This window comes from Cyanistes caeruleus, chromosome 1 (assembly GCF_971803275.1).
Source record: "Cyanistes caeruleus chromosome 1, bCyaCae1.hap1.1, whole genome shotgun sequence".
Taxonomy (NCBI): Eukaryota; Metazoa; Chordata; class Aves; order Passeriformes; family Paridae; genus Cyanistes; species Cyanistes caeruleus.
The window spans coordinates 132,751,306-132,774,903 of record NC_141701.1 but is presented as its reverse complement, the minus strand read 5'-3'; the positions used below and the strand labels follow the sequence as shown (position 1 = coordinate 132,774,903).

Here is a 23,598-nt window from a genome sequence, read left to right as displayed (position 1 = left end):
TGAGTTGGAGCAGAAAAGACAAACAGCAGAAAGCTGTTTGCCCAGGTGTGGACCCCAGCTGAGGAAGAGGTTTTTGTATTGAGGTGCAAGCATACAAGCACAAAACACACTTTCTGCCGTGAAGAACATACATTCTTGGACTAAGGATATGTTTAAGAGGACTAAACGATTGACATTTTATGGAAATGACAATTAAAAATTTGGTAAATGGCAGAACCAATACAATGATAATTACATATGACATGGAAGCTTGGATCCTTGTAAATACAGGAATAAAATCAGCTCTGGTTTCCCAACAGGCAGAGAGTCTCAGGAAAGAAAGTAAGAGCAGACTTTTTATAGAGACATGGAAAAACAAGGCTGCATATTTATTTACTTGATCTATATTGTCTTTTTTTTCCTTTTTTCCTTTGCAAAAGAGAGAGCTGTATAAGACATTTTTAGCTAAATCAAGAGAATGCTCAAAAGTTTTACTTGCTGAAGAGTCTCCAACTAAACCCAGATCCAAAAGTATTGCTGTAAGTACCACATGCTGTATGAGAAAAGGTTGGCATGGGCATGGTTTCTCTCAGAAACATTGAAACATTGTCTTTTGCAAATGATACTGCCAACTCTTGAGATGTAAAACTGTTTTTTCTGAAGTTCCAAACTCCTGTAAGCAAATAAATTAGGTGAGATTCTCACCTGGCATTTAGATAAAATAAAGCATAGTTCTAGCACTTTGTGCTCATCGTTTTCCATTGCTGACTTTCATTACATTTGATGGATTTTTTTTCCCCCCCCGTGCGTTCTTGCCTTGAATACCAAAGAGAAGATCATTCCCAAAAAATGCCCCAGCATCTTGGTGACCAGGGCACTGTCCCCTGGTCTGCCCCACGCTGAGGCTCCCAGTGAGGGTGGACACACACTTACTTTGAGGCATGAGTCTGCCTGGGAGGCTCTGTCCCAGCCTTCGGCACACGTGGCCACAGGGACCTGTCCTGGAGGAGCAGGAGGTGGCACTCCTGCTGCCCACTGTTTGCAAAGATAATTTGATGTCTTCTCACAGCTAACAACATCCCATAATCCAGCTGCAATTCCAGTTCCCATGACAACACAGCCTCGCTCTTTCCCTTGGTGATGTGGAAAAGAAAGTAGTAAAAACCAAAACGTTAATTGCTGCCTAAAGAATGAGACCTTTACTTTTATTCATTCAAAATTAGGAAAAGAAAGATGCAGATTATGCAGATTAAAAAATATCCTGGCTAAAAACTAGTTTTAATACCACCTGTCAGAGGCCACATATAGGTCAATGAGTCCCACTAATACAACTTTACCAAAACCAGAGATTTGCAACTTCAGAAAACAAAACTTCCTCATCTTGACACCCCAGGGAAATCACAGGGAAAATAGCTCTTGATTATTTTTACATAACAAATGACCTGACAAGTACTGTGGAGTTCTCAATATCCTGGTAACTCAATTTTGAGAAGGGTGATGTCAAGCACAACAGGTTTGAGTGCAGCTGCACTCCTGTCGCAGGGGTTGAGCCCATGCACAGCTTACCTGGCATTGCTGTGTTCCAGTGTGTGAACTGAGGAGTTTCTCCATTGGTCCACCTGAAACTCCCTCCTTCTTCTGGGCCAGAGAGACCAATCCAAAAATATTTTTCAGACCTCAGCCCCGTCAGACTAATCAGAAATGTTTGTTCATTTCTGCAGTGGGAAACAGTGTTCATTCACAGCCTGTTAGTGTATAATATTAATCTAAGTGACACAATCAGAGGAGTGTTAACATGACCCCAAAACAACAGCTCGTCAGTGAAGTTCAGGAAAAACCCTGGTAGTCTTTAAACCTCAGTCAAAAGAATTTCATGTGGGACAACTTTCTCCATACAGCTGAAGGCATCTGGAAGTCACAAATTGCTGTTCACATGGGCTTCTAGTTGTATTCTACTCTTTCCACTGTCTTTCCAAATCTTTGAGGTGCCTCAAACAGACCACCAAGACAGGACCAAGCTGTCAGCTTTGCTATCCATCACCTCTGAAGGCTGTCATGTTCCTCAGGGGCCATGAAGCCTCTGAAGCCTGACAGTGATGTAGGCAGATTAGAGATGATAAATTCTGGCTGTGTCAGAAGGCAGGTTCTGGGGAAAATTTCCTACATTTGTTCAGAATTTGGCTTAGAAGATAGTTTAGGAAAATATTTTTATTAAAGCTTTCTGTGATAATGAGAGACCAGCTGTCAATTAGTAGATGAAAATTGTTGTACTTACTGTCCAACAGAAAATAATCCCAGCAAACCCAAACACATGAAAAAGAAAACCAAAAACCCCACCAAAACCAGCAGTTTCTTTAATTAAAAATTAAAAGAGGAAACTGTGTAACTCAAGAAGCCCCCAAATTTTAAAATTGCTATAATGGATTAAGTAGATAGCCCTACAACATGGAGGTGTGTGTTTTGGGTTTATTTTTCCTGCATGGATAGTCTTTGCATGCCTTGCTACAATAAAATTTTTTGAAAAGTGCTGATAAAACACTTTGATGGGTTCAAAAAATGGAAAAGTTTTGCAAGTTTCTACATTAAAAGCACTGATTTTATAAAAAGTTATTTTCCCACCTGCTTTCCACTGTAGCTAGATAAGCTTTGCTCTGTTCACATGTCTTATTCGCTTCTGAGAATGTCAAAAGTGCAGAACCCACAAAGTAACAGTGAAAACCATATCTTTTCCAACCCTGTGACAAACATAAGATTTTTAATGTGTAATGGAAAGAGACTTCAATGTAAAAATTTCTCCACTCTTTTGTGTATAAATATTCAATGCTCAATTTGTTACAGCTTAATTTAAAACTAAAATGAGACTGGGCTGACCTGTTAATAAATAAAATCAATTTTTTTATTCTGTTCACTCCTACAGGAAGCCTTTTTGTTTAAAGGATGACATTCAGATCTTAGTTTTCATCTCTTTTATGCATACATGACTTTTCAAAGAAAATTGTGACTGTGCTACCTGCTGTGGCTTCCCAGTGCTCTGTAAGGTTGGGATTATGCAAACTGAGTCCATAAAGAGCCTGTGGTTCATTCAGGGGGACCTGCAGCTCCAGCTTTCCAGAGCTGCACAATCAGACATGAATATTGAAATATTGCAAAATATTGCAGACCAGAAATGAATTCACATACAAGCACAAGGCTTCCCCTGTCACTCCCAAGTACAAGGAGTGAAGAGATTTTCTGAGCCAAGAGGAATCCAGACAGGGCTTGTTTTCAGGGAGAGCTGAAAGGAGGAATATCAGGAACACAACCCCACTTCTTCCTGCTCTTACAGTGCAATACAGACACCATGGTTTTCTGAATCACAGGCTGGCTCATCTGGGAATGGAGGGCAGGGCAGTATTCATGTACATGTAATGAATCTCAACTTCCTTGAAAATTTTCAGAACAAAAATTAAAAATGCACATATTTTAGTAAACTGCTTGCAGGAAGAGACCAGGGTTCTTCCCCAGCAGTGGATTTTCTATAATATACAAAGGCAGTATCCAAAAGAAACAAGAACTAGTAAATTAATTCCTGTACATTTCTTTGAAGATTATTATTTATGAGAGAGCATTTACTTTCTGGCAGCCTGGGTCCTCAATTGTCTCTTTTTCAGAGGATTGTGATGAAGGCCTCTTTTTACAGATGTAACCAAGTTTCTTAGAACAAACATCAGTTGCCCAGTATCCATCCTAGAATAGCAGGGAGAAAGAACAAATGTCAACAAAGGGCACACATAAGCACAGTTAGTGTTTTTTCTTTCTTCACAGGGCCAACTGGAGATTTATTAAAAAATATTAGACACATCTGTAAGTACTAGCTGAAGATCTACTTAATGCTGTTTTGAGGTGAAAGAAGGAAATTAACATTTTGAAGTCTCAATATTACTTCTTATCATAACTTTTAAATGAAAGAGTTTGTAAAGATCCATCTCATCTGGGGCTGATGGGATCTGCTTTTTGAGAAGGATTATTTCAATACACTGCTGGAAAAAAGATGAATTAAATAGAACATCTGATAGTGTTGCAGTAAATCTAACTATTTTATCCATCAAAGAATCTGAATGTGACTGACTACTTTAAAAAAAATACAGCCTATTTAAGTAGAGCTTTCTCCTAATCCCCCCATGAAATCTAGTTTGGGGTCAATTCTTTTGGTGCCTAACAATGGCAAACATTAACATTATTCTATGACATAAAAGTTCTCTCAATAACAGCATGGATTTCATACCAACATTTTCAATTTTTTTCTTTCAAAATTCGTGACATTTTTTGTATTTGCATACACAAAAAATGCACATGCAGGTAAATGTATCAAACTATCATGCCCTGCAAGAAAATAGTGTGTGAGTCAAGCAGTCAGAAATACTATAGAACTTGATACTATTTTTTTGGAAGGTTGATGACAGCTGAAGAAACATGCCTAGTGCCAGCTCTCTGTGCCTCAATGTCATGTCTCAGTGACGTGACACTGAGGGACAAAATTGTCTATCAGATTGGAATATGAGGTATGCAAATAGCACCTATGGTACCCACATGTGGTATTAACTAGCTCATCCCTATTCTTATCCCAGAGCTTAAACTTTTGCTTTTCTGAAACCAAGGGAAAGAATTTAATGTAAAATTTCTGGATCAGAATTTCCACCAGACAGGGAATTTCAGAAGGGGGTACTAAGAAAATGCTTCCTCTCCTTCTGATGTCTCCTGACGTCTGAACTTGTCTTCTGGTTGGTTGATACCAAATTTTGGGCCAAAACTATTTCTAGGTGATATAAAGGATGATACCCAAATAAGCACGTGAGTAATTGATTTTGGGTTGATGCAGTTAGTAATTTGCAGTGCTGTAAAATGAGAGCATGTTATACCTGCCCCTTCATAGCGACGCACTCCTCCTGACCGCTCGTGTCGATGGGATGCCTGCGCTGCCATTTGGTGAACGTCACAGGAGTCCCATCACTCCACTCAAAGTAGAAGTGAGCCTTCAGGTCATTCAGACCCAGCCACAGCTCTTCTGTTGGCTCTGAAGCACGACAAGAAATAGGTTTTGTTACTCTCCACTGTGCAGTGAATGTTTCTGCATGCAAAACCAGCAGGGACTGATATATTTGGACACAAGATTGTGCTTTTATAAAAATGCTGTTCCCTCTCAGATCTCTGTAAGAGATATATGGTGGAAAAATCTTCAGATTGCTTTCAGAAATGCTGATTTTAATGAACATAAGGCTCTTTACACCAGGCTGAAGTTTTTTGCAAACTTTCTGTGTTTCAGAGCAACAAAATGGTCCTGAGCATGAAGACACTGAATGGCTGTGGGTGTCCCACCTCTCAGGAGATCATACTGAGTCCAAGCCATGAGGACACCTGTCACCACTAGAGGAGTGGTGCTGGCCCATCAGGTGTGGTCACCAAGGCCAGCATCTGCAGTGTCAGGACTGGTTACAGATCCAAGGAGCATCAGAAGTGAGAAGATACTGTTTTCTTAGAAGGATATATAGCAAGAGGTTAGCGTCAGCAAGAGGTTTGAATCTCAGCAAGAAGCTTATCTTCTAGGTTTGAAGCTCAGTTCTAAAGCCTTGTGCATAGAATATAGGTGCCAAAAGTGCAATTAGAGATCTTTATGTGTCTCTGGGAAGAATACCTTTTTTTGTTTTCTTCTCCTCCTTTATAAGATTTTAAGCATGGATTATGTCTTGATAAACATAGATATAGTTCTGTATTTATGCAACAGCAACAACATTAAAGAGCCTGGTAAGTTGGATTCAGGCTTTCACTTGTGATATTTCAGGGAAAGCATTAATATTTAATCTGAAGTTCAGCTTTTATGTCACAGATGGAACAAATGAAATGCGGGCCTACATATATACTCACTGTAACCAAGCTGTGACACTAGAAAGCTGAATTCTGCAATGTTGTGGATGCTTGCCAAATCTCCATCTTGCTTTTTACATGAATACAGAGCATCTTCCCATGTTTTGGGGTCCCGGTGAATGCTGTAGCAGTGACCTGTGTATGGCCACCAGCCATCTGTGCACTGAACAGGCCTCAATTCCCCTAAAATCAGAACACAATTTTTCAGAACAAGAGGAAAATAAAGGACACTTGAATGAGGTCTCTTGAGTACTCTTTACAAAAATGGGACTATATGAATAAACATAAAGCTGTAGTTGGCAATGAAAAGTATATTCAAATTAAACGCAAATATCATTAAGGCACAGGATGCTAAACATGTAAATAGAATTAATTCTCCTTAAACAGAGAACCACTGAAAAATGCCCACATTGTGTCAGAAATGCAATTTGAAATAATAATCAGTGAGAAAAGAGAGAACAAAGCAGACATCAGCCTCTCCTCTGTCCCCCAGCACCACTTGGTCTTCTCCTGGCTTTGGTGACTCACATTGGCTCTGCCTGCTGGTCTATGGTTTCTCACAAACAAACATATTTTTTAGGTATGGAAAAGCATGAAGCAGTTGACTACTGCAGGTCAGTAAACCTTGTAAATCAGTGGGGACTATGAGTAGCCTCTCAGTGGCTTTTTTATAACTTAAATTCTTAAAACTTACCTTGGTCTTGCTTTAAAAATAGAATCCTGCATTTATTTTTAAGGTTAATTCTGGAATAAAGATTCTCAGAATTTATTTCTCTACTTTGTTTAGTATAACTCATTCTTTAAAAGTAGATTTTACAACAGCCCCAGGTGACAGCCTCCAGTGGGCCCCTCTTGGGTGGGGCATGTTCACAGTGCTGGTGTGTTGGGTGGCCCGCGGGTGCAACGAGGTCTGTGTCAGTGTTGTTGCTGCTCCTGCTCTGCTCACATGAAACCAAAGCAATGCAAACTGCAGACATCAGACAGAGGAGGACTTTTCTCATGAATATACGAGTAACTTCAGTTATTCATTTGGAGCAAGTGAGAATAATATTTCTACCATATTTATGCAAATTTACCTTTTGGCACTGGTTACCATGACAGAGTATCTACAATTTGTCTTGCAAGAATGAATGATAGAGTGATGGAACAAAATAGTAATATTCTCCTATGAATGTTTAATACCCAAAGGGAGAAAAAAGGCAGCATGTAAAAGTCTGTGTGTGTCATGTATAGCTGCATTTTTTGAAGGTTTCTAATGTCTTTGTTGAAAAATTATTTTTCATACAAGTTCCTCTTTCTAGAAGTCATAAAATACTTTATTTTATTTAACTAACCTACCTTTGGGCATAATGTCAGGCTTTGAACTGAAGGATCCCTTTTTACAAATGTAGCCTAGTCTCTGGTTGCATGCTTGGTTTTCCCATTTAGCATTCTTCCTGGGATTCAACAGCCCACAGATTTTCCCAGGGAGCAGGAAAGGACTTCCTTTAAGTAAGAGAGAAAATAGAATCTCACAGCAAGAAATTAATAAAAAATATTAACAGAAACATCACATTACTAGTGGAAAAATCTGCTTTTTATGATTCCTTGAATCACTAATAGGAAAAAGCTCTTCCCTACAGGATAACTGCCTTGAAGCTTATAGGAGGCTACCTTTAGTCAATACCCTGGGAGTGAAATAATGACCCTCCACTGACTTTATTATCAGGATAGTATTGGGAAATATCTAATTCTTTTCCTGATACTCTGGTTATTACAGGAAGAACTCATGAAACTGGACTTTTATCTTGTGTCAAAAACTTCCAAACTTTAGAATATTGAGTTTTAAGTTATATTATCCATCCAGTATATTTCAAGAGTTTCACAGTTCTGCTTTCCTATGAAATAGCTTTTTTCTTTTCTGTTGCAGTGTGCACAAACCTCTGTAAGCAGCAAAGGAAATTTCCTGATACAGATTTTGAAAACCATAGAGGAGAGTTTAATTTTTCCTTTGACACCCTGCAACTTTTCCAAATCAGGAGACAGCTTGGAATACTCATGGCACAAAGCAAACACAGAAACAAAATTAAACTCCAAGAAGCAAGAAGAACTCGCCCTGTATGAGGAACATCACAAACCCACCCCATTTCCCTTCCTGGAGTGGCCCAGTGCAATTTCACATAAACTGCTGAGGAATTACAAGCTGGCTCCCTAAGCTCCTCAGTGGTGTTTAGAATTTTTCCAAACAACATAGTGCCATTGTTTGCTGAATATTTTGCTACCTTTGGAAGATTTGACTCATATTCACACTCGTAGACAGCATATTAAGGAAAATTCTGATCTTTGATGTGTGGGGTTATGTATCACTCCAAATGACACCCTGTTGCATAAACAAGCTCTCTGTTTAGATAAGGAAATAGAATATGCTACAACTGATATCCACCGTGAACTCTGTAATTTGAAAGTGTTAGTCTTAAAATGGGGATCAAGATCTTGAGCTGCTGTAAATCAGATTGGGCATTCCTGAAATAAAGTTAGTTAGTGCAGTTTTTATTAGTTGGTGTCTTATCAGAATTAATTTAAAGATTACAAAACAGATACATCTCTTACCTGGAGCCCAGTTTAAATATCTGAAAGGGCTTCCCCCAGCCCATTGCCATCCACTGTTGAAATCCAAAGCATTCAATCCAATCCAGAAGGGAAAACCAAATTCTTTAGTTAGCTCTAAATTAGGAAAAAAAAAAAAAAAATCCCTCAGTTGTATCTCCCTATTCTTATTCATAGTAAGATCATCTAAAAGAAATTAAGTAAAAAGTAAGAAATCTGTATTTCTTAGTTTAAACCACCCCCAAACAAGTACTTTCTGCATTACTGAGATGCACTGATAGCAAAACGTAAAATTTGTAAGTGATTTACAAGAGTTAGTAGGGCAAATTAACATCTTATTTCACTATTTAAATAAAATTTTATTTTACTCACTTGTTTTCATTGGAACATTAGAACATGTAAAAAAGCTCTGATTTTCATAAAGTAATTTTGCTGAATGTTTTCTGTGACAGAGATCATTGAGTAAAATAAAAAAAATCATGTGTCAGTAAGTTTTTTCCAGCTTTTTTTTCTTATGGGGTTTTTTTCAAAGCCTCCTTTATACTCCCTATAACCAAACAGATGCCATGATACTTGTATCTGAAGTTCACTGGAGCTATTTTGATTTCATGTGTGCAAACATAACTATATTAGGACCAATCTAACCAATTTCCATATGTTCTCCTGAAAATATTAATAATCCTTGAAACACAGTGGAGAAATGTAAATTAGAGGGCCAACCTATAGCCCTGGTCTGGTCTGAGTGCCCTTGCACAAAGGTGAGCAGAGGAAACCCTTCCCCTGGACAGACTGCAGCAGCTCCCGTCTGGAGCACAGTGCAGGCATGAGGACACTTCCCTCCCAAAGAGGTTTGTGACCAGTGCTTCATAAAAAACCTCCAGGCAGTGGAAGGGCAGCTCAGACCATCCCCTTTTGGTGGGGAATCAACTACCCAAACCACCCCTGCCGCCCTGCCCTCTTCCTTCACTGAGGCAGACAAGGCAGCCAGCTTCATCTCAGCATATTTTAAGGTCTTGTTCTCTATCCTTTTACCTCCTATATATGCTTGTTCATGAGTCCCTGTAATGCTTAGCAGTTCTGCATTTTGCTGCTGGCAGCTTTTCCTTGCTTGGTGCCATGTTAGAGCTGATTCTGAGTTTATCTGATAGTGAATGTTAGTTGAAACATCTTCTGTCCAAAATCTTTCTGTGTCGTCTGGAAGAAGTGACAAAAAGCAGTGTTCTAGTGGACTCACATATACCAACTAAAAGAAAACAAGGTGTTTAATAATGCAAAATCTCTAAAGATGCGCACAATGCATCAGAAAAAAAAGTGAAATAACTCTAGGCATCATATTAGAAAAATGTATAATTTTTTTTTTAAATTAAAAATGCTATTTTAAATTTTCTATGTTTTTATAAAAGAGTGAATTGTTTCCCAATATTTGCCTTTGAATTTTCTTGTACTGAGAATGCAATTCTGGGTAAACCAAACATATCTACTGATTGAAATAAAGAGATTTCAGAGTGAAGTTAAAGGAGAAAAGGAAGTATGTAGGTGAACTATGACCCTGGATGCTCTTCATACCTGATGGGTAGAAACTACCTCTTGGTTCACCTTCAAGAGAAGCAGTTTTTCCAAAAATGACAGAACATGGCCTTTGACAGCTTGAGAAACAATAAAAGAAGTCTGTGTAACAGCAGTGTACAGCTCAGCTGCTGTCTTTGCAGAGCAACTCACAATGCTTGGGGAAACTCCTGTGCTATTGGGAAGGCCCTGGTGAGAACAATGCTTGTGTCTTGAACTGGAAGGATCCAAACATAAGTTCAGTGCCACAGACAGAACAAATTTGGGAGGGGAGGATAATTCTCACAGCAACTTTTTTGTGTAGGCTGGCAATAGGAAACTAGAACAAGGTAGAAAATTCAAGGGGAAAAAATTAGAAAATAGCAGTTTAAGTGAGAATTGACTCACTTATAAGGAATGTCTGAGGAACAGGAATTTTTGAAAGGAAGATGAATGCCTAAATAATAAGATAGATGTGTAAATCCTTGCTGTTCATGCCATGCACTTAAGTCCCATAAAAAACCCTCTTCACCCCTCTGGTTCACAAAGAGAAACAGTCACCTCCAGCATTACAGGCAGAACCTTTCTGGGCTGAACCACTCTTTGGTGGCACCTCTTGCTCTCCATTCTCTACAGAGAACAGGCCATTGGGACCAGTGTCCAGCCAGGTGACTTTCATTTGGGCTACCCTAACAAGGTCAGGCAGGCAGGTGTGCAGCTGGTAGCTCATAAAACAACCTGGTAGCTCAAGAGATGGTTTTCTCATCAGCATTTCATGACAAGTTAATAAATAAAAGGCAAAACTTACTTATTAGTGGGCAAAACCCGTACAGTTCATCAGCATCAAAATCTGCAGTTGTTGCACACCAGAGCAGCCCATCTGACCTGCCAGCATCTGTGCACTCATTGTACTGCTTCTCTTTGTATTTGAAAGGGAATACACAAGGTTGTCCATTGGCATTTCCTCTTAATGTAAAAGTAACTAGGGGGGAAAAAAGTGTTAAGAGGAAATTAAGATAATAATAAGATCATATATCTATCTTTCTATTAATGGATCTATCTATTATATATTTGTCTATCTAAATGAGAAGTTATGCAATCTTTTAAAATTTATTTTAATTCTAATTTCCTCCCTAGTGTAGCTACAGATTTTAAATAAAAATGTTTTAATAAAATGAGAAGTTTAAATACTGTGATTAGAATTTGGTATATATACACCGTAGGCAAGTCAAATTCTGTGATGAAAAGTTGGTGATACATTGTAGCTCCTGAAGAGAGAAAAACTACAAGAACTGAAAAAAAACAGTGAATTCACTGCATTTTTGTTTTCTGCACAGCTCAATGTTTGCTTTATTTGCTTGATTACTCTGTCTATAACCAATCTTTTATCCCATCTATTCCTCAACTGTTGAAAGAAAAAGGGTGGCTGACCAGAGAAAATACAGACCAGATTGTCATGAGCATATTTACACAGTGAAAATTTTAGGTTTCAGTAGCACATTTCTCCACTTGGAGAAGTCTTTCAGATTAATCCTGAACACAGATTCTTTAAGGTTAGCAGTGCTTCTTATTTTTAAACTATTACATTATGAGGGAATGTTCTTTTATCCTGAAATTTCTGACATAGACTCAGTCTCACATTCATGCAAAGTCGTTCCTCCACTCAGTTCTTCACACATTACTGCTTTACCATTTCTCCCTGTAACTATACCCAATGAATGAAAAATATCTTCAGAGTAGAACTGTTCTTCTAATTTGGTGAGGCTGGAGGGGAGGAGCCAGTTCATCCTTCTCATACCTCATGTCACAGGGCAGCAGAAAGAGAAACTCACACAGTTGTCACGTAAATATGGAAATCCCTCTGCTGATCACTGCTCCATGGGTGCAATGAGGAAGGTAAGTGGAAAGAGTTCCATGCTCCCTCATCATTCATTTCCCTCCCACACAGTGCCACCTGATTTAATATTGCCACAGAAAGAAATTCCAGTTTAAAGATCCTTGTTTTATTACCTCAATTTTTCCATCATCCCTACACACCCCCCTGCTTTTATCCTGTGAATCAAGAACTGCCAGGGTACATAACATACTCTTTCGATCATGTATCAAATATGATAAAACATACAAAATAATCAATCTATGCATTAAAACTGTAAAGCTACCCAAGGTAAAGCATTCTCATGTCTAGTTTAATACAAAACTAACAGGAAACTTACCTGATGACTGTAGTGAACATTGTATGAGGGAAAGGAAAACTAGAAACCTGGAGAAACTCATTGCAAATGTAACTTGCTTCTCATTCTTCTACCAAAAGTTGGATTAGAAGATTGGCAATATATAAAAATGCTTCTCTCTGTAGATAGTACTGGGTCCTTCTCTGTGACAACGGGTTGATGGATGAAGCTCTGCACTCTAAATAAGGAAATGTCCTGTCACATGGTATTTTGAAATAACTGGAGTGCACACTGTAAACATTGCTGTCTTTGAAGAGCAAGTCCCTTCCAAAACTGAAGCCTCCATCCTTGTAACTAGAGGTGGAGACAATTGTCGCTCCTGTGACATTGCTAATATCTAATATTAATACAGGTTAGTTGTTGGGGTGCTACACTGGACAGACCTGGAAAAGCAACTTGAGACCTGGGGACAAGAAACCCACAGTGAAACATCGTCAATTAAAACCCTCAGTTTTAACCCTTACATCTCAGAAACAAGCAGAAGCAAAATCCCAGTGGTTCAATACATTGCAATAATGTCACAGCATTAACACAATAATGTATGTAGAAGAAACAGAGCAAACCATACAGAAACAGAAATTTTACAGTTTTCAGTGCATGATGAGTTCTTGCTCACTTTGAGGGAAGTATAGCATCGTTATGCTGGTTTGTTTGATCCCAGTTTGGGGCTGGGCTGTTCATAATTGCTTGTCAAAGACCTGGAAAAAGTGAAAATGTTCAACACTGTAGTCTAGTGCTAATCTTCCCTGTAACAGAAAGGCAACTTTTTCCTGGAATACTTTAATCTTTACCAAGTAGAAGGATGTGTTTATCTACCTGAGAAATTCTTAAGGATGCTGTTTCAGGACAAAGCTGAAGACACGCTAATTTGGGAAAACTCCTTTTAACCTATGAGCAAAGTGCTCATCTGAAGACTTGTGTTGGCATGGCAGTTTTTGTACAAATATGCTGCAAAGTCCTACTGCAAATGTTCACAAGTCCTGCTATTCCTTTTGTTTGTTTATATCAGTGAAATTAAAAGAAGTTGTGATAATGAAATTGGAAAAATCAAGAAGTGAAATAGCCAGTAGTGAGATATAAATAGAAACTGAAGAGTGGATGTCATAGGAGGAGCAGGTATTGTTGCTCTGCAAAGGAAATCCCAAGGGAAAATACCTGGAGGACACAATTCCTGCCCAGTTCTTTCATTTGCCTCACTAAGTGCCAGCCTGGATCTAGTCCAGACTGGGCTTTCTCCTTCCTCTCGTATAAATGGATGCTTGTGAGGATTAGTCCAGGGCTACAGCGATGGGGAAAGATTAATGCAGACACTAGGGGAGGCTAAAAAGAGGAACTGAGTACTTCAGAGCTCTCCCTTTGGCATGACCAACCAGCTTCATGCCGCTTGCAAATTTCTGGGGGCAGTTTCCAGTCTGCTGCATAACACTTGGAGCAATAACCTGCTCTCAGCAGTAATGCTTGCTACACTCTTGCTTGTATTTACACCAAGAAAACTGGAGTTCAGTGCTTAAGAAAACAACTGCGTTAGTTGTTTGGTTTTTGGTTTCTTTGGGTTTTTTTCCCCCAACTTTCCATCCTGTTCAATTGACTCTGCAGCCTGGGGAAGACAGGTTGTTTCCTGGGGATATCTGTTAAGCACTCTTTCTCATAAAGTATTTGGTTTCTTAACTGCAATTACAACTCACTTCAAAGCTATCTTGTAGTGCTTTCTACCATTTTTCTGACATCTAAAATTTAGTCTCTTGCAGATTTCTAGTACAGAACCATCTGCTGCAGTGCTTAATTTTCTGTTCCTTTTTCTTGCATTTAGAAATGGGAAGTTGGTGCTTATTCCAGCTGAATTCAAAGTGCTGAGGAGAAAAGCCCTCCTTGTTATTGACAAGTGAGTTATTGTGCTGACAGGAGCACCTCCCTTCCCCTTTTCCCTCACTTGATTCACAGGGAATGCTGAAGCCAAAAATTATATTAATAGTAAATTTATTTTTTTCAAAGCATAAGCAAAAAGAAACAAGGATGTCAGGGTAAGAATATTTTAATTCATGTAAGTGAACATAATACAGTTAAAAATCACATTACTGAATTGAAAAATTATTACAACTTACTTGGTCTTAATATTCTTTACTGTCATGAACCACGTTTTCCATAGCAGAAAATGAACATGACAAGACTTTTCTGAGAAAATATTATGAAGCAGTTTTTTATTAGTGTAATATGATTTAGCTATAAGGAACAATAAAAGTACTAGTCTGATGCAGCAAAGTTTGTGGTGTTAAATTAGTTCAAGTTTGCAAAAGAATTATGTTCAAATTTTTGAGATTTTAGTGTCCACAATATCACATCATTGTGTTTCTAAATGGCATTCACACTTTATTGGAAATTCATTCTCAGTAGCTGACTTTCATAGTCCTTTTCCAGTACATGCAATTGTTTGTGACAAGCGTTTTTGTGCGACCATCCTTGCTAAGGCACTTGAGAACATCTTGACAATTACAAAATTATAACATCAAACTCCAATTCTGATTTCGTAAAATATTCATGATAAAAAAAATAATCAGATAGTGCAAAAAGAGGAAAGTGATTTAATTTAAGATTACACTAGATCTCACTTAAGATCTCACTACAGAGTTTTAACAAATATATCCTTTAATTTCAGTAACTTTCTGCTCCAAGTAACATGCCACAGGATCCATTCTCACCAGTTCTTCAGTCACCAAGACATCATTTTAATAGTGTTTCATTGCCAGAATCTGTTGAGAGCTGGTTTTGTCTTTTTCTTCTGTAGAAATAGGCTGCCATGCCAGCTCCAAAACCAGTTAAAACAGCCAGGAAAATGAGTGGCCAAACAGAGACATGAACAGGGGAGTGAGTGTCTTCATTCTTTTCCTTGCCTGAAATGAATCCATATAACTGTGAGAAACCATAGTAGTTTTTATTTCTTCATAGAACATGAAAAGCATGAAGGAGATGCCTGAAGTTGAAGGCTGTAAATCTGAGCCCTGAATTGCTGCTTTTCAGTAGTCAGGTCTCTGTTCCTAAAGCTGACATGGTTTTAGTGGATCTGGAGTACAGTGATGTTCAATGCATGCAGTGGATGCTTGTGAGAATTCGATGAAAATGTATGCTTTAGATGGATATGGGATGCTAATTATTGGAAATTAGTTTTACAATATTTTTTGTTACATGATTTATAATAATACTTTTGAAATAAACTTTCATATACATCTACATCATTTCCAACAGCCTAGTTAAAGCACCCTGCAGTTGTTCCCAAAATTCTCCTCAAGTCTGGTCACTGCTGAGCTTGCCAGCTCAGGGTTAGCCCTGCAGCAGCTCCTGTTGGCCAAGAAGAGGTGAGTGAAAGGCACGGTGGGGTTACCCAGTGGGATTGATAACCGTGAGAGATTGATAACTACTGATAACCTCAGAAGGACTCATTCTCTAAAAAAGAGTGGCTTGGAAGAACTCACTTTAAGTCCTTCCTCTATTTAGATTTTTATTAATTTTCTTGTGAAACTTCTTACCTTCTTGCTTTATGGGACTCCCATTCGGCTCAACTTCAATGAATATCAGAGAGAAATCATATGACACTTTATTAGAATCCGTACATTTGACTGTTTGCAAAAATAGTACAGGAACAAAAACCCCCGAAGTTCATTAGCAACACATATGTCTGCTATAAAAGGCAACAAACCAAGGCAAAAAATACATTGCTAAGCTTTCATCTTCCTACTGAACATTACTTTATCTACTTTTGAAACTTTATATTGTTTTTATATTATCAACATTAAAATACTGACTTTTTTCTATGTTCATTCAAAATACCTTTTCACATTTTTCCTAAAGTATTAATTTTTATGTACTAAGAACATGATGTATCACTTTGGAGATTTGTTTTACATGGCATATTTTAGGGATTCACCATGCCTAGATGTTACAAAATTTTTGATTTCTAAACGTCTTCCCAAGGAAACACCTACTGAATCACATGAGTAAGCTTCCTATTCACCTCTGTGTAAGACAGAGATAAATGAAAGACCTTTATAAAATTGCTTTGTTGCTTTTGAAGAAGTGCAAAAAAACCCCAGTTTGGCACTCAGAAATGAAGAATTATATGCATAGAAATAAAGATTTCTAAATTATCATGAAAATATTTCTCCTCTTGGCTCTTCTACTTTATAGATTGCAAACACCCTTGACACCCAGAGGAGAATTTATAAAGGCAAAATGTAAAGTGAAAGCAAAGCAGAATGCATAATGAATAGATACAAAACAACTGTAATCCCTACTGAGGCAGGAAATAGTATATATGGGAGCACTGTATGATTCAATGGATGAAATTCAGTGATTCCTTATTATTTAAGTACTGTGTAGGATGGAATGTAATTTGTGTGTTTTTAGTAAGTCTTTAATAGGGATTAACTAACTTACTGTCATGGGTATGTGCTGATTTAGGCACAGAAATTAACAGTGCATGGGAGATGAGCATTTCTTGGTTACAGTTCAGCGTCTTCTAATTAAAGACTACTTGGAGAATGAGTAAATGCTAACCACAAATTTTCTGTTATGTCTTGAGATGTCTTTACATTGAAATTAAGTTTTTAAACTTTTCATCTGAATAATAGGATCTTAAAACTGTCTTTAAAGCCAGCCTTTTTTTGGGGGGTGGTGGTTTCAACATAAGACAGAGATTCCACCATGATTTACTGGGAACAATGCACAGTGCAAAAGCTGGAAAATGAAACCTGAGGTCACAGCTACTACAAAAGAAAGTGAAAAGGTTTAACAATGGCTACCTACCATTTTTTTAGGTTAGATAGATTGACTTTTAACATCTAGGTTAGAAGATTGAAATGATACTGCTTCCTTGCAGACGATTTCCTTTGTATCTCTGCTCGGGAATAATTAATGTAGTGTTCTATCTCTGAAGCATTAGTCTGGTATACATAATATTGTGTGGAATTTTCCAGAAATGCTGATAAGACAGCTTTTCTAATGACCTGAAGTTTTCATTTTGAAGGAAAGTGTTCCTCATATCAGAATTGCAATACAAACAGGTGACTGTTTTAGAATCACTGAGGCATTACTGAAGCAGGGCCAATATGAAGCCAGTTTGGAATGTTGGGAAGTAATACATTTTTTGAGAATAACAAGCTGGAAGAGGAAGATTGATTATTCACTTTGATTCCTCTTTGCAAGGGTATAATAACTGTTACAATAATAAGTTCTTGGAATAGTCATATTCTTGCACAGGTGTTTGACAGATGTTGTATCAATGCCTGTGTTAGCTACTCAAAAGCTTCTGAAAGTTTCATTCTCAACCTAGGCTGTACAGGATGTTACTCTATTTCCAGTGATGTGGAGAGTTTGCAGTGTGCCAAAACAGGCAACTAAAAATGGTTAGAGAAGTGGGATATGCCAAACCAAACTGCCAGGAATTACTTCCAGACCTGTGGTGAAGAGCTGTAACAGTTTTGAGTGAACAGATCTGTCCTGTCACTAGCGGCTGATGCACTGAGGGCTTACCTTTGGGTTTCTTGCAGATAAATCCTTTTTCAGCAGAGCAATCACTTTTGTCCCAATAGCCAGATGGTGCAGTTATTTCCACACACTGATGCTCCCCACTGAACTCTTTCTCCTCCCAGTTAACAAAGTCCAGGACAGCGTTATCTAGCCACAACCACTGGCCTACACAGCAACTCACAGAGAAAAAACAAAAATTAAAACACATCTATTTCATTAATATTTTAACTCCTTAGCTCAGCAATTTACTTTAAATATCTGTAGTAAGCCACTCTTCAGCAGAAACACATTTTTTTTGGTAAAAGTACAGTAATCCTCACTTTTCTCATATTAGCAATGCATTTTTCCATTAAAAATTGAAATTAAGACATACCTTCCACATTCCGGTAAAGTCCTATCCAAAAGCCTCCTACTTTATTTCCAAGTGGTTGAATTTTATGAGTCAAAAAGTGAGATTCATCCATGTTTTCTACTGAAACCAAGGTAGCTCCTGAAAGGCATTAATAAGAAAACAACCATAACCTACATGAGCAACCACTGTAATTACCTCCTCTTTTTAGTCTGTACAAACAATAGCTTCTGGCAGCATGGATGCTGCTCTGTTGGTCTCTCCACTGCTTCTTTCAGAAGACAGTGACCTGGAGGTACTTAGAGGCTGTGGCCCCCACTGCTGCCCCCAGGATGGTATCCATCAAGCCAGGAGCTGATGGGGATCACATGCACAGGGAAGCTGTAGACCTGAGAGTACCGAAGACTGCACAGCCACTTGTGACAGCTTATTTTCATTTTGCCAGCCTTAGAACAGCTGGCAATTTATTTATTTTTTTTTTAAATCAGTGTCTTTATATTTTTATGTCAGTTTTGTATAAACATTGGTACAAATCTTTTTATTTGATAAGAAGACTCTCACCTAAGCGAGCACACTCAAGGGAGGCCAGTGCCCAGGTTCTCCCTGCTGATGCTTCAACATAGTAGCAGTGATCATGGTAAGGGATCCAAGCTTGGAGTTCATCTGCTTCAGGACAGTCTCCAGGCAGCTCAGCAGGGTCAGTAGGAGCTATCTCTAAAGAAGCCATACGGTATGAAATTGGTATTGCATTGTGAGTCATCTGTAATTCGATGGTACGTGTGTAAATAGTGTGGGATCTCTCTCACCCAGCTTTATCTGTCTGGACATCTACTCATTACTAATTCCCACATTCCTCCAACCCAGACAACAGGGAGAGCCAAGCAGCCAAAAGTGTGAAACATCTTATTTCTCAGATCACATTCCTCAGGACAAGGAATCAAATTGCATCCTGCAACCTCTGCCTGCCTGCCTTGGCAGTACCGTGAGAAAAGCAAACCCTGAGGGATGATACAAATCTCAAATTTACATTATCACAACACAGAAAGCTGTTGTAGGCTAATGAATCATTAATGCCACAGTCCCATGTTGTCTGGCTGCTCAGTCTCTTCAGGTTGTTGCTTTATGAAAAAAAAAGCCATCAGTGGATCATGCCTCTGCCAAATTAAACTGTTTCTGATCACAGGTGAACTCCAATTCATTTGATGGATCTGTAGTTCTTGCACTGCATAAGCAGAACAAATGTATGCAGCCTTAAAACATAAAGGAGAGAAAACAGCACAATTCTACAAAATCTAGATGCAAACATGCCTCTGCACATATCTGCAGAGAGTTAACATGCACACTGCTCTTACAGGACACACAAGGCCCTTACAGTTTTTGCTCTAGCTGTAGTGAATGGAAATTAAACTCTTGCCCGTATTTTGGCTCAGTGACACTCATGTGTGAGCTTCCCCAGTTGAAGTTCATACAGCCAGTGCACAAACCTACACAAACCTACTTATATTACACACACACACTCAGGTGATTTACAGTCATGTCTTGTAAAGAGCAAGATGTACCTTGAAAATAGAGCTTCATCTTATGGAAGCAGTTTTACCATGACAGCAGTGCAGCCATATGGATTTGAACAACAGCTTTTCCTGTGCCTAGGTTCATACATCATCCAATATCAAATTGGATGATAGTTCTGTGTGGGGGTAGCCCAAGCTAGAGCAATGTCTCCAGGATTAGGAAGGCTCATGGAACTAGGAATGTGTCTTTAAAATTGTTACATGCCTTTGCTTACCATCTGATATCATGCAAACTGAAAAGTAGCTTTCATTGCAAGCTGCTGTTTTCCAATTACCATCCAGATCGAGGTAAACACAAGCATTGTTCTCCTTTGGCTCCCCTGCTGCCCATTTTGTGTACCTGGTTTTCCAGTTATTGGTCCATTTGTAATAGCCACCAGTCTGAAAACAAAAGAATTTGGCGATAGATTTTTCTTTTTTTTTTTTTTTTACATAAAAAGTTCTGTCACACAAATATAGTGCAAATACAATCATAGGTCTATTTGATTTTTTTTGGAAAAAGAGCGCCATTTTTTTAAACACCAGTCACTGTTCTAAGCAATGTCACTGGGCAATTTGAGTTACACAAGAGCTACATATGAGCAGTGTTCAACACTGTGTTGCTTTTGGGAAGGTTTTCTGAAATAACAAACTTCTACAATATGTCAAGGAAGTCAGATGAGGCCATCTTAAGTCATTTAGTAAATCCTATATCAAGAGAAGCAATTACAGAGAATTGTCATCTCTGCTCTGCTTTATTTAAATTAAAATTGGAAGCTATTTGTGCATAAAGATTACTTGACATCAAACATTAAATAGTCAGCTTAAATCTTAAAATATCTCCCTAATACTCTCAGTAACTTCTATTAATATAATAGCTCTAAGTATCCCCCTTTATAGCAGTTTGACTTTCAGGACAGCCAACAGTCACTTCACGGCTGCTGCACTTTCTGACACAGTGAAGCCATGCAGAATTCAGTTGTTCCACTGTTCTAAACTGGGTGTCCAGAGGACTATTAGAGCAGAAAAGTTCCCTGAGCACCTGCCCCTCCCATCCACCCAGCACATACCATGTTGCTGTTAAGACCAATCCATACGGGTTTTCCATATTTCAGCATCTGGATCCACAAGAATGAATGGATGTAGGCATCTGAAATGCTGGCAAGTTCCGCAGATTTGTCTTGACAATATTTTCTGGCCTCTTCCCATTGCATTTCAGATGAAATGATTGAATAACTACCGTCACCATAACGAGTAAAGCCAGAGGTTGGATTTGTTGTTGGTATTTCAGGCTGTGAGGGAACTATAGAGGAAAAACTGAATGGATGAATTCACAACATATTGCTCTTCTGTAACATGCAAGCTATAAAACTTGGTCAAAACGTCCTAGTCAGTAAATCAAAATCTTTTCTTAACTCATGAACAAAACAAAACAAAACAAAAACAAAATAAAAACAAACCAAATACCTACCCCCCCAGCCCAAAAATAACTTTCAAGACATGGAGCAAATTTGTTAATGTAATAAGATGAGTGAAATCCTGGATGCCCTGACGTAGAGTATACTTACTATAAACTTGACTGGTCCAGACTAAGGCTCCTAAATTGCATATTTCAAATTCTGTGATTTTAGTTATTTTACTAAATCTGAATATCTGAGTATACATTTATTTCTGATCATTGGTCGATAGGACTTAGGACAAGGCATTTAAGTCATTAACTGTTATAATCTGGAGTCTCAGCCTAAGACTTTTGAGACCTGATGTTAATTGGTCACTGCTTGTTGTTAACTCCAAATTGTTGGCCTATCTGTGAGGGCTGCCTGAATGCTGCCTGCATGTTTGAGTCAGGCACTGTATACTTCCACCCTTGTGATGATAAATGTATTCAGAAGAGCTGAAACTGGGATCAAGAAAATTAAAAATGCCTCCATAAAACTATATATTTTCTGTGCAGGGTGGGGGTCTTCTTAGAAGTATGTTAGTGTGCTGAGAGTGAAGAGGCTACAGGAACTGGCTGAAGTGAGGGACCAGGGAATAACTGATACTTTAATAAAGCTGAGACAAAATTGTTTTGTTATCTGTGCTTTGCCTTCTCTACTCCTATTATATGCTCTGGTAGCTGGGATTTGTATAATTAAAATTCTACAGGAGAAGAGTCAAAATTCATTACTCATTTTGATGTAAGTAAAAAATAACAATATTCTTCTACAATAAAGACACATCTAAGAATCTGTTCATTTTGACCGACATATGGCATTCAGTAGAAATAGCGACAGAGGATCTGCTCTTCTCAGATTTGTTCAAGAGAATGGGAAGATCACTGCAAGAACATGATTTATGCTGCACTTGGACAGGATGCCTAAACCTCTTATACTTCACTAAGAAAAAAAAACAAAACAAAACAAAGCATTTTCATTTATTATTCTCTAGGATTATTCACGATTAGGTACAAAACCCCAATTAAGATAGTGGTTCCTTGTCAGCAATTTCTGTGGAACAAATTGTACTTTAAACATAGCATTGGCCTAGCACTGAGGGAGCTCTGAAAGCCTGATGTTCAGAATGAGCTCAAAGCTGGAAGAAATCACATCAGGTTGTATATCCATCTCATCTAACCAAGGTACTCTTTGTCTTTGGGAGACTGGGTGGAACAGAACTCACGGGAATTCATCTGGCACACGTAGCCTCTTTCATTGTCACAGCTGTCATCTCTCCACTTCCCATCTGACTTCAGGATGAAGACACAATCTGTCTGCAGGGGAAGAAAGAGGCACAGCCATTAGGAAGGGCAATGAGGAGGGGATGAGCTGAAGCCCATCCTGTGCTGCTAGTGCAGGCCTGATGGCAGAGAGGAGAGCTCATTGAAAACCTGTGTTCACATTTCCTAGGTTTCTTCCAAGAAGCTTGACCTGGTGTTTATTAGTGACCCCTTAAATTTGAATCAGGCTTCCACTGGTGCCAGTTAAGGTCTCAAAAAAGTCAATTAAAACCCATTTTTCCAGTTTTATTAAAAGCCCTATAGTGACTGTGTAAATGACTGAGGTACCAATAATAAATCTTTTCAGTTCTGATTTACAGTTATGTAGATCTGCTTCAAAACATTTTTATCAATGAGAAAAACAATAAGAACTACTATTAAAAGCTCTAGTTTAGTCTAACTTATGCAGACTCTTGCAGAAAGCTGATGCTCTTTGCTGTTTTTTTATAGTCGTTATGAAGTTACCATTATCAGATGCAACAAAACATTTTCTCTTTACTTCCTTATGTTTAATTGCTCCAGTATTTCCTTCATGACTCCCCTGATTCCAAGATTGGCCATGTCAGTCTTTTGGCATGTCATCCAAGTTTCTCCTTTATGCAGATTTAAATAAGTTTTAGCCACCAGCAAGTTGACTGAGGGTATGTCTAGGGGTGACTGGACAGGGTAGATGTTAAAAATTTTGGGTGACTAACTGCCAATCATTTCCTCAGAAATTACCGCCTTTGGAAAAAAGGCTGAACTCCAGCAGAGAAACAGTAATTTCACTGAAGATATAAATTTGTACCATCAGAAATGAATAAAGCAGTGTGGGAGCACATTAGCCAGGAGTGGAACATATACGCAGACAAATTATTGTTGCACCAAAAAATTTTAATTTTGGTTTACCATACCAAAATATCATACTCTGTGATTGGTGTTGCAGCTTTAGCATTTGCATTAATGCAGTTTGGGGAGGAACTGATATAAGTTTCTCCAAGCTTCTTTTATAGAGCTGGTTTTTTGCAATAGTTCAGATGGAAGGCTTAAAATCCCCCTTCTAACAGATCTTTTGCCAAACATTTAGGTGTATTTGCAATCACTGTCAGATGATTTGCTAAACCCCACTGTGCTTACAAAAGGACTTGTTACAGCATCCTATTATTGCTACTGTAACTTTTCTTTTAGGAAAATTAACTA

The 23,598-nt window shown here is 38.3% G+C and overlaps 2 protein-coding genes across 3 annotated transcripts in view; both read right to left on the bottom strand.

Moving 5' to 3' along the window:
* Nucleotides 1-12,475, bottom strand: part of LOC111924164 (macrophage mannose receptor 1-like) — a 32,822-nt gene extending 20,347 nt beyond the window's left edge. The window contains exons 1-11 of the mRNA XM_023920252.2: nucleotides 12,225-12,475; nucleotides 10,820-10,993; nucleotides 9,499-9,660; nucleotides 8,470-8,583; nucleotides 7,219-7,365; nucleotides 5,881-6,063; nucleotides 4,878-5,032; nucleotides 3,592-3,705; nucleotides 2,599-2,714; nucleotides 1,546-1,694; nucleotides 913-1,112 (exon numbers count right to left, since the gene is read on the bottom strand). Of these exons, the coding sequence (XP_023776020.2) occupies nucleotides 913-1,112; nucleotides 1,546-1,694; nucleotides 2,599-2,714; nucleotides 3,592-3,705; nucleotides 4,878-5,032; nucleotides 5,881-6,063; nucleotides 7,219-7,365; nucleotides 8,470-8,583; nucleotides 9,499-9,660; nucleotides 10,820-10,993; nucleotides 12,225-12,285 (1,575 nt within the window). The 5' untranslated portion in view covers nucleotides 12,286-12,475. The remainder of the gene's footprint in view (nucleotides 1-912; nucleotides 1,113-1,545; nucleotides 1,695-2,598; nucleotides 2,715-3,591; nucleotides 3,706-4,877; nucleotides 5,033-5,880; nucleotides 6,064-7,218; nucleotides 7,366-8,469; nucleotides 8,584-9,498; nucleotides 9,661-10,819; nucleotides 10,994-12,224) is intronic.
* Nucleotides 12,476-14,258: 1,783 nt separating this feature from the next.
* Nucleotides 14,259-23,598, bottom strand: part of LOC111924165 (macrophage mannose receptor 1-like) — a 33,016-nt gene continuing 23,676 nt past the window's right edge. Inside the window, exons 23-30 of one of the 2 annotated variants that reach the window (XM_023920253.2) lie at nucleotides 22,323-22,413; nucleotides 20,732-20,964; nucleotides 19,898-20,063; nucleotides 18,673-18,825; nucleotides 18,136-18,252; nucleotides 17,766-17,927; nucleotides 15,764-15,796; nucleotides 14,259-15,130 (exon numbers count right to left, since the gene is read on the bottom strand). In XM_023920253.2, the coding sequence (XP_023776021.2) occupies nucleotides 14,961-15,130; nucleotides 15,764-15,796; nucleotides 17,766-17,927; nucleotides 18,136-18,252; nucleotides 18,673-18,825; nucleotides 19,898-20,063; nucleotides 20,732-20,964; nucleotides 22,323-22,413 (1,125 nt within the window). In that variant the 3' untranslated portion in view covers nucleotides 14,259-14,960. The remainder of the gene's footprint in view (nucleotides 15,131-15,763; nucleotides 15,797-17,765; nucleotides 17,928-18,135; nucleotides 18,253-18,672; nucleotides 18,826-19,897; nucleotides 20,064-20,731; nucleotides 20,965-22,322; nucleotides 22,414-23,598) is intronic. The other variant, XM_086859245.1, reaches the window with a different exon arrangement.